Genomic DNA, 10,810 nt, shown 5'->3' with positions numbered 1-10,810 from the left:
TACTAGGCAATATATATAACAATAAAACAAACTGTTTATATATATATTACCGTATACAACAGTATTTTCTCATGCTGGTTGTTTCAAATTCATGAAAATAATATTCATTTTAAGTATTTATGTATTTATTTATCTTTGTGTTTTTTTATTACTTTTTAATAAGTTTTCCAAAAAATTAAGCTCCTCCAGCTCAGCCACACCAACAGAGGTCGCAATTAAAACCATGACGCGCCTTTTTCGCAGCGGTTTTGAAGCATCTGCGCATGCGCATTAGCGGCGCGTCTCTTCCCTCCCTGAAGGATCAAACCGCCGCTCGTCCGCGAAAAGCCGAGCCGACAATGGCACAACTGGTGGGACCTCTGCGCAAAGAGCTCGCCGACTCCCTCTCCTCCTGCCGGGTGCTGGTGGTCGGGGCGGGGGGCATCGGCTGCGAGCTCCTGAAAAACTTGGTGCTCACCGGTTTTAAGAATATCGAAGTGGTAAGTTGGAGAAAGGCGGACTCTCTTTGTGCTGGACGCGTTAGGCCCCGTTATCACGCGTTTCCCCGTTAACAATGAACTGAGGAACGAAACGAGTCGCGCGCTTTCATTTCCACGTTGCGTTAAGCATTTTAATGTGTGGTGTTGTTTGTTTCATCATAAACACGAATATCTGCTCTTCCTCATTGGCGCCATATTCTGTCTTATGCTATAAAAAATATAGAAACCATCATAGTATTTTTATGGTTATAGTAGTTGTTTGGATACTACAATGGTCTGTGTGAGTCTATATTGATAATGTTTTGGGTTTTCTTTGTGGGATGTTATCTGATGAATGGAAACCAATAGACACCATTAAATTCCACTGATGGAAGACAAAAACACACTGATGGAAATACTGTTTGGAAATTAAGCCAACACTGTTTATGCAGCACAGACCAGCAGTATTACATTATTACAGTATTTTAGACGAAGATAAGATCCCCTAAAACATTTGTCTTGTATGTTTTTGCATGCTGCTGCGCTGTCATGTTGACGGGAGAGGTTAAAATTTAAAGTTAATGTGAGATTAGTTGTCAAATAATTTCTTTATTAGTTAAAGCATGATGTTTCTACTTTTATTTGGTTGTAAAACTGACTTTGAATTAATCTGGAGGATTTTATATGTAACCCCATTCACACAGCACTCCCACAAAATTTCCATAAAATTAAAAAAACCCATCCCGTAAATGTTCTGGGATCACTCCCATAAAGAGGACCTAGAAACATTGCCGTTACATTTGAATGCATGCACAGATTCCGGAAAATCATTGGCAGTGTGAATGAACCAAAAATCAAACGATCCCGGGAAAATTCTGGATTAGGGATGCATATCAATTAATCGCGATTAATCTATAGCAGAATAAAAGTTTTTGTTTACATCATATATGTGTGTGTACTGTGTATAATAACTTTGTATAGTTAAATGCACACACATGCATGTATATATTTAAGCAATGTTTACATATGTATATACATTTGTATATTTATGTATAATTTATATTATATATAAATATAAATACTTAGTATATAAATATATTTTTTTCTTAAAATTATACATGCATGTGTGCATATTTATATATACATAATTATTATACGCAGTTCACACACATATATGATGTAAACAAAAACCTTTATTCTGCTATAGATTAATCGCGATTAATTGATATGCATCCCTATTCTGGATGCATTTTACTTATTATGTACTCCCCATAATCTCTGTGTGAGAAGTGCCTTAGTCAGTCCCTTTAACAGGAGCAATCCCAGAACATTTATGGGACGTGTTTGTGTTCACACAGAAGCCTCTTTGGACGTTTTCTTGGACTATAGTGCTCTGTGAATGAAGTTATATATAAAATCCTCCAGAATAATTGAAAGCCAGTTTTACAACCAACCAATGTATTGTTGGCTGTTGGTACAAATATGCCCGTGCTACTAATTTTGTGGTCCAGAGTCACATAAATAGTTGTACAAAGCCCTTTGTAGGAACGCTTTCTATAAAATCACTTTTAAAAGTCGTGAAAAGGTTTAGGCACTTTGGATGTATTAATATTTTGTTTCACACTTTGTCTTTTTTGCAGATTGACCTGGACACCATTGATGTAAGCAACCTTAACAGGCAGTTCCTGTTTCAAAAGAAACATGTTGGCAAGTCCAAAGCTCAGGTAAATGGCAAAACTGAGCTTGGGTTACAGATGAATCATTTATGTGTGCCAGTCTCCAATGAATTATCAATGTGTTTCAGGTTGCCAAGGAGAGCGTGCTGAGATTTTGCCCATCTGCGAGCATCACTGCCTATCATGACAGCATCATGAAGTGAGTCCTGTTACATAACAGCCAACCTACAGTGTTATATTAAAGGGGACATTTAACAAAACTTTTCTAAGATGTCAAATAAATCTTTGTCCCCAGAATGCATATGTGAATTTTTAGCTCAAAATACCATATAGATTATTTATTGTAGCATGATAAAACTGCCACTTTGTAGGTCTTTGTGTGGGTCCTTTTAAATGCAAATGAGCTGATGTCTGCACTAAATGGCAGTCCCGTGGTTGGATAGTGCAGATTAAGGGGTGGTATTATCCCCTTCAGACATCACAAGGGGAGCCAAATTTCAATGACCTATTTTTTTACATGCTTGCAGAGAATGGTTTACCAAAGCTTAGTTACTGGGTTGCCCTTTATCACATTTTTTAGGTTGATAGAAGCACTGGGGACCAAATTTTAGCACTTAAACATGGAAAAGTCAAATTTTTATGACATTTGCATGCCTTTAAAATGTTCGATCTCGTGTTTATTATGATTTCTGTGCTTTTCACAGCCCAGACTACAATGTGGAGTTCTTCAGGAATTTCCAGCTCGTCATGAATGCTTTGGATAACAGAGGTACATCATGTTCTCTTAAGTCAGTCAGACTAAATGTTTTACATAAATATTTAATCTGAACCCATGACCTTGGCATTGATATCCTTGTGCTCCACCAATAAAGCCACATTAAAAATGCGTTTCTGTTGTTTTTGCAGCGGCCAGAAATCACGTCAACAGAATGTGTTTGGCAGCAGACATTCCTCTCATTGAAAGTGGCACAGCGGGGTATCTGGGACAAGTTACGGTTATCAAGAAGGTAAGGCATATATCTTTAAACAGCAGGTAGGTTTTGGACAAACTATGCAGGGAACATGCCGTAATATCTGTTAAAGCTCACATAACACACGCTGTTTCTGCATTTCTGATGTTAATCTGGAGTACCTATAGAGTAGTATCACATCCTTTATATCTCAGAAGAGTCTTTAGTTTAATCAGATTTATAAAAGAAAGATTAACTTTAAAGAATCTTTCCGATAACGTACGAAAAAATGAAGAAGGAGGAGTTACTACTGCGGGAGGAGCGAGTACGAGTCATGCAACACTATACAACACTTATAACTTATGATTCACTACATGTTTGTGTCATTTGTATAATATGCACGCGCCTATTTCCAACATAAGACAGAAGTCTTACTTACCGTCATCTTATATGTTCATCACGTACTTTAGCTTCAAAACTGTTTAATCCCAGCCTCGGTTTGTGTGCTGATTTCATTAAGAATCTGATAAAAATGCTAGTTTTACAAGAAAACATGTCAGATGCACTTAGAGGGTTTTGCATCGTGTTTATTCAAATCAACTTGCAATGCATTGAGGATATACATCGTATTATAATGTGCCATTAAGCTGAAACAATGCAGTAGTCATATTTTTGCGTTTTTTTGCCAACTGCAGGGTCAGACAGAGTGCTACGAGTGTCAGCCTAAACCTACACAGAAAACCTTCCCAGGATGCACCATTCGCAACACGCCATCCGAACCCATTCATTGCATCGTCTGGGCCAAATATCTCTTCAAGTAAGTCTTAAATAACATCTGTCATGCCAAAGTAGAAAAAATTAAGAATTATTAAGTTTCTTGACATGAATACTACAGCACATGGTCTTTGTTGGGGGATTAATGATACTACTTCGGTCTTAAAAGCTTAAATAATTATTGTCCTTTGGATGTAATGGATATCCCTGACATGTGTCCACAGTCAGCTGTTTGGAGAAGAGGACGCGGATCAGGAAGTTTCGCCCGACACAGCCGATCCAGAGGCCGCATGTAAGTAGTCATGCATTCAACAACTACTTTAAAGGCAGAGTCCATGATGTTTGAAAGCCAATGTTAATATTTGAAATCACCTAAACAAACACGCCCCTACCCCAATAGAATCTGGACCTTCTGTTGATAGACCCGCCCCACACATACGCAACCCGGCATTTGATTTGATTTGATTGGCTATAAGTGTGTTTTAGTAGTCGGCCCGTCTCCTTTTCCAACGCGTTTTTCAAACATCGTGGACTCCGCCTTTAATGGTACGTGCTTTATTTACAAGACGGAGACAAAATGAGATTTTTTTTACAAATTTTTTAAAATAAAAGACAGATTGCAACCACTGTCAAAGGTTTTGCCACTAACTCATGTGCATGAAGCTTTTCACCGCAACGAAAAATCATTTTAATACCGCGAGACCTTGTGACCACGAGATCTCATCACACCCCTGTTACTAAGTCTTCATTGTTGCGTTATGTCTTATTTCTGACTTTGTGTGACTGCAGGGAACCTCGCAGACGCAGCGGCCCGAGCTACAGCCTCCGACCAGGACGGAGACATCAAACGAGTGTCCACTAAAGATTGGGCTCGCTCGACGGGCTATGATCCTGTCAAAGTCTTCAACAAGGTGCAGTAACTAATTTTCTTCTGTTGTTTTGTGAGTATGTTTTACAGGTGATAACTTTTTTTGTTGTTGCTCATTTCAGCTTTATAAAGATGACATCATGTATCTGTTGACTATGGATAAGTTGTGGAAAAAGAGGAAAGCCCCGATACCTCTCGACTGGACCGAGATCCAGCAACTGGGTAAGGTTTTAATAAGTGACTATATGTAAACGTGGGTTATAATAAGCTGTAACATTGATAATGTTTAGCATCAGTGTTACTGAAACTGTTTTGTGTGTGTATAAGCAGGTTCTCAGGAGGAAGTCTGTGGAGCTGGTCTGAAGGACCAGCAGGTGTTGGACGTTCAGGGTTACGCTCAGCTTTTCCACCGCAGTGTGGAGACACTCAGATCTCAGCTGGCAGAGAAGGGTGATGGTGCAGAGTTGGTTTGGGACAAGGTGAGCTCTCACAAATAGTATTGAACATTAAGGGATGGTTTCCAGGACAAAGTTTAGATTAATCCAGGACTTTTAAGTAGTTTTTACCAACATACCTTACTGGTGTGCATCTTGAGACAAAACGATGGCACTGATATATGTTGAGAGATGTCTGTACTAGCGCTGTCAAAATTAACACGATAGTATCGCGTTTATGCAAGTTCATTTGAACACATTTTATTAATGTGCGATTAATGCCAACGCTCAATTTCTGTTTAACACTTGGCCTAGCACGTTGTTGGATAAATTGAGATGCAGCCTTAAACAGTAAATAGTCATTAAACGTCAATAATGATCTTTATTTTGTTACATTTTCTGAGAGGTGTACAGTCCTAAATGCTTAATTAATCTTAAAAATGATCTTCCTCGTGCTGACTGACACATTTGAAGCATGCACAAATATATGCACACATAGACAAAATTACAGTTTTAAAAATATCTGTTTTAACAAGAATTCACACCGATATAATCTGTTATGTCTTAATCTTCCTGTTATGTTCAAATCCTGTTATGTTAAAAAAAAAAATTTGTATGCTAAATAATATAAAATTGTAGGAAAAACAATATATACATACATACATACACACACACACACACACACACATACACATAAATTGTTTATTTAATAGATTCATTTCTATAAAAACTTATTTTTATAGCACATATATTTAGAGTATATTATTTAGTAATAAAATAAAAGTAGTGTAATTAAAAAAAACGTAGCTTATTTTATTTGAGAACCGTTTAACCAGTTTTTCACACATTAGACAGAAGGAGAAAAAAACACTCATTAGATCAGTTTTACACAAGCATTGTTTGTACTGTACATTTATATACTTGGCAGACACTTATCCAAAGTGACTAAAAGTAACTTCAAGTCAAAAAGTATTGAGAAAAAGTCAAAAAGTAGTAGGTTTGAAAACAATTAGCACATTTTTCAGATATTTAAGTAGCGTTGGGGGGTCATTTTGACCCCAAACATAATAGGAGGGTTAAGTATAGAGGGAAAATATCTGATGTGTAACATTTATATTAGGTCCTTGCATTTTACACAATGGGGCGGTTTCTCGGACAGGGATTAGATTAGTCCTAGACTAAAATAAATGTAAGAGCTGTCCAAACTGAAAACAACTTGCACTGACATATCTTAAAATACATCATTGCCCTTTGTTTGCCCTTTGCCCTTTATTGCCTCAAAATGCACACAAGTAATGTTTTTAGTATGACATGTTTGTTAAAACTAATTATATTTTTAATTAAACTATGGTCTAATCCTGGCTTCCAGGGAAACCACTCCTAGATCTCAATGTCAATCAAACAATTAAAGTATAAAAAAAGTTTAATATATATTGATATTGTTTTTGACTTTGTGTGTGCTAAATCTTTTAATTTACTACAAATTACCATTGATTTTAATGTATGGATGCTGTGATTTTGTTTTTGAACCTTAAAAAAAATCTTTAACTGGATTTTGTTTTTTCAAAATAGTTTTTGCTGACTCTTTCACTAATAATAAACATACATTTGCATAAAGCCTCTATATTTGTCTATTCCCATGTAGAGTATTAAAAGTGTAAAAGTAAGGTAAATCTAAAATGGATAAAAATGTGTGATCTAAGTTGCTATTATTCACGAGTTGACAATCATGCAATTATTTAGATGAAATATTTTAATCAATTGACAGCCATAGTCAGTACAAAATGTTTTCGAAATTAAGTCAGCTCATTTTTTTTTTTGCCTGGGACTAGGATAAGCCCTGTCCGGGAAACCGCCCATCGTTGTATAAAGAATGAAACTAGTAAATTTAATTTTGAAACTTTGTAAGGCATGTTACATCGTAGCTATATCAGTGTTGCTTTAATTTTGTTATTTTAAATATGTTAAATAGTTATAAAGTAAATAATGTGTGCATCTTTAAAAAAACATTGTTTTAGATGGTCAGTGTAACAAATGAATTGTGTCTGATTTCAGGACGACCCTCCAGCTATGGATTTTGTCACGGCAGCCGCAAACCTGCGAATGCACGTCTTCAGCATGAACATGAAAAGCCGCTTTGATGTCAAATGTAAGTTTGAGAGGTCCTTGGCTTGATATGAACAATTTAATTCAGACTTTTTTGAAGTGGAATTTAAAAGCAAAATTAATTTTACAGCAGAGTACTATCAAAAATGTTTGAATGGTTAAAATATCTGTGGTTATTTTTTTAGGTTATTTAAGTTTATATGACACATTTAAAATGCCATGATAACAGTATATTAACTAGACTATTTAAATATACACTAGTGGATAAAAAAGTTGCCCTAAACCCAAATTGTGTACTAATTCTAAACTTTTTTGATCTACTTCAAATGTTGACTAGTGTATATGGAGGTTTTTAAGTTTGTAATAAACAGGAAACAAGAAAAAGCTTAAAATGGAGATAAAGGATTTTTTTAATGTTAATAAAATAAACGTCAATATAGTTTATTGTATTTTTCTTGGTCTTAGTAAAGATGTTTTAGTACATTCATTTACAAAACTTTAAGAAATGAAAAAGAGGGAACAAAAATATTAAGATAATAGTTTAATAGCTTATTAAAAATAAAATTTTAGAAACGAATGATGCATTAATTTTTTCCCTTTTTTTATATAGCAATGGCTGGGAACATTATTCCAGCGATAGCCACCACTAACGCCGTTATCGCCGGTCTTATTGTATTGGAGTCGCTGAAGATTCTCAACTCAGACTTTGAACAGTGTCGCACGGTGAGTTTGCGGTGATGCAGATTGGATTGATGCACATCTGCAGATAAGAATCAGAAACTAGAGAAGTGTGACCTGAATTAGGTCATTTCTTCAACACCTTTTTTTTTGTGGTGGGGAAAGCGGCATCTCAGCAACTTTTTTTCTGCCCTCAAAGTAGTTTGTCATTAGCAGTGTGGAAAACCTGTAGGTATGATTTAATCTCTTGCTCTTTTGCATTGCTTTAGATCTTTTTAAACAAGCAACCCAATCCAAGGAAGAAGCTCCTGGTTCCATGTGCGCTGGACCCTCCCAATCCAAACTGTTACGTGTGTGCCAGCAGACCTGAGGTCACGGTCAAACTTAATGTGCATAAGACCATTGTGCTTGCTCTTCAGGATAAGGTAACAACCTTATTTTTTTTTATTTAGTGTTTGGGTTGGCACATTTCTATCTCGCACACATCTGCACTATTGCTTTTTTTAGATATTGAAGGAAAAATTTGGCATGGTGGCACCAGATGTACAAATTGAAGATGGAAAGGGAACGATCCTAATCTCGTCTGAGGAAGGAGAGACTGAAGGTTGTAATTCAGCACATTGCTGCAAGTTATAAGTCTGCCACTAGAGGGCGTTCGTCTTATTAACTAAACCTCAACTTTGAATTTTGTGTTGATATTTTGGTCTCTCTCTTTCTTTTTGTAGCAAACAATAACAAGTTTTTATCCGACTTTGGGATTCGAAACGGGAGCCGTCTTCAAGCTGATGACTTTTTACAGGATTACACACTTTTGGTCAACGTACTTCACAGGTCAGTGTGTGTCTAAAAATCTAGAAGAGCGACTTTTTACTAGTTTACTTAAACTTGAAAATTTATTTTATGTTGGTTGTAGTGAGGAGTTAGAAAAAGATGTGGAGTTTGAAGTGGTGGGTGATGCGCCAGATAAGGCGCCAGCACAAAGTGCACCAGAGGAGGGGAAAAACATTGCCAATGGTAAAAATGACTCTGACCAGCCTTCTACCTCATCTAAAGGTAAGACCAGCATGGGTTATGTTTACCCAAAACTATAATCCATGCCGTTCCAAATCATTCTCTTTTGGGTATTTGTACGTAATTCAACTTTTCTCTTGTTTCTAGCCATTGCAGAGGATGATGATGTCCTTATTGTAGACTCCGATGAAGAACCGTCCTCAAGCACCATGGAAGTCGCACCGGAGACCAGTAACCGCAAGAGGAAACATCACGACGCTGAAACGGACGATGCTGCGTCCAAGCGCAAACGTGTTGACCAACAGCCAGCTGAAGACGATGATGACATCATCGCTCTAGACTAACATTCATGATGTTTCCCAACCCCAATAGAGGATTTTCCTTCATTTGTATTTTCGTATGAATTCTCTTACCAACATGTAAATATATCTGTACAAAACGGTTCACGTTCAGTGGATGTCTTTTTCTCCTTCTGTTCTTTGTTTCATGGGAACAGAAAATGTCTGATTTCTGAACTGCACTCTGTTAGATTTTTCTCCGATGGATAAAATACTTTTTTACAATGCGTGTATCCTGGTATTTTGCCATGTTTAGAAAACCTGGAAAAAGTGCTCATGGCATTTTCATCTATATTCCATATTTATTGCAGATTGTTTCTCAACCAACCTTTATTATTTGAAATCACCAATTTATTTTACAGTATAGTTGTGTTACTGTATTATCAACCGTTGAATTGCTTGAGCACACAACCAAAAATATTGTGACTTAATTTTTTAAGAAAAATACACCTTGATAACTATATCTTAGTGTTTCTTATTCTAGTTTACGTTCTTGCACACTTAAAATGACCACTCGTTTTCTGGTTAACTTGGCAGCTGAATAAAAGATCAGAAAACGTGTCTTTGTAGGGCAACAATGTCCTGATTGCTCGTTGTGTTTACGTTATCATGTTTGTATAAGACGTAAGAACATGATGTTTTTAATCTGGTAATCACGTACATGTCAGAGTCCGCAGGCCACGTGCTCAGTTGTCAATATACGAGCTTTGTTTGACATCAAACGGCTTTGCGATAGACAGATAGGCTTATGATGTCGAATTACCGCGAGAGCGTGGCTTTTAAATGGCTCTCGCGATACTCTGATGTCATACGTCAATCAGTCAGCACAGGGCTGCCTGACTCTTACCTTTTCTCTAGTTGGCACGTCGTGCAAATTTTCAATTTAGCATCTTTAAATGTCTTTAGTAGCAAATAATAATTTATATTAGTGAAGTACAATGTCTAAAACGCAAACATTATGTCGTTTAGACACGGAACAAACAGTCTACAAAATAAAAATTGCGTGCATTTCCAGTATGAAGTAACGTTAGCCTTTAGATAAACTTTATGAAGTATTCCTTAAAAGGAAAAAATGCATTATTAACTTGTATAGTAACTGTGCAGCTGTAACAAAAATTATAAATTACGAATAGCTTTTTATTGGCATTTAATTTTAGTATGCAATAATTACATTTAAAAATTATTACAAACTAAAATGTTGCATAAAAGTAATAACATTGTAGTAAAACACCTGTTGTATTGTTTATTTATAGTGTTTGTAGTTTTTTTTTAATTATATTAATAATTTTTAATTTTGCTAAATGCTTGTAACTGCATCTGAAAAGTTTAGACAACATGCTTATATAATCGACGTATTCTATTTTTATTCATTAATTATTTAGATTTTCCATCAAATAGTTTTCTATAAAAAATATATCTTGTAGTTAGATATATATTTTTATTTCTTGTCCAGCCACGCCCCTCTTCCTAACGCCCCACTGTGGATGAAGCCGATTGGATTGAGCTGCACGACCCCC

At 36.1% G+C, this 10,810-nt stretch overlaps 1 protein-coding gene across 2 annotated transcripts; it reads left to right on the top strand.

Annotated features, from left to right (window-relative positions):
• Positions 1 to 248: 248 nt before the first annotated feature.
• uba2 (ubiquitin-like modifier activating enzyme 2) lies at positions 249 to 9,854 on the top strand. 2 transcript variants are annotated; one of them, XM_055191734.2, is made up of 17 exons: positions 249 to 479; positions 2,099 to 2,182; positions 2,263 to 2,333; positions 2,839 to 2,903; positions 3,041 to 3,141; positions 3,780 to 3,901; positions 4,083 to 4,150; positions 4,648 to 4,769; positions 4,849 to 4,948; positions 5,057 to 5,205; positions 7,216 to 7,309; positions 7,877 to 7,989; positions 8,214 to 8,369; positions 8,452 to 8,548; positions 8,670 to 8,775; positions 8,858 to 8,997; positions 9,103 to 9,854. In XM_055191734.2, the coding sequence occupies exons 1-17, from the start codon at positions 264 to 266 to the stop codon at positions 9,297 to 9,299; spliced, it is 2,001 nt and encodes a 666-aa protein (XP_055047709.1). In that variant the 5' UTR covers positions 249 to 263; the 3' UTR covers positions 9,300 to 9,854. The 2 variants fall into 2 exon arrangements, with proteins under 2 accessions (XP_055047709.1, XP_055047708.1); XM_055191733.2 differs by having other exon boundaries at positions 5,054 to 5,205.
• The last annotated feature ends 956 nt before the right edge of the window (positions 9,855 to 10,810 follow it).

Source organism: Misgurnus anguillicaudatus, chromosome 6 (genome assembly GCF_027580225.2).
Source record: "Misgurnus anguillicaudatus chromosome 6, ASM2758022v2, whole genome shotgun sequence".
NCBI lineage: Eukaryota > Metazoa > Chordata > Actinopteri > Cypriniformes > Cobitidae > Misgurnus > Misgurnus anguillicaudatus.
Note: the sequence above shows the minus strand (reverse complement) of the source record. Positions and strands in the feature narration are given on the sequence as shown.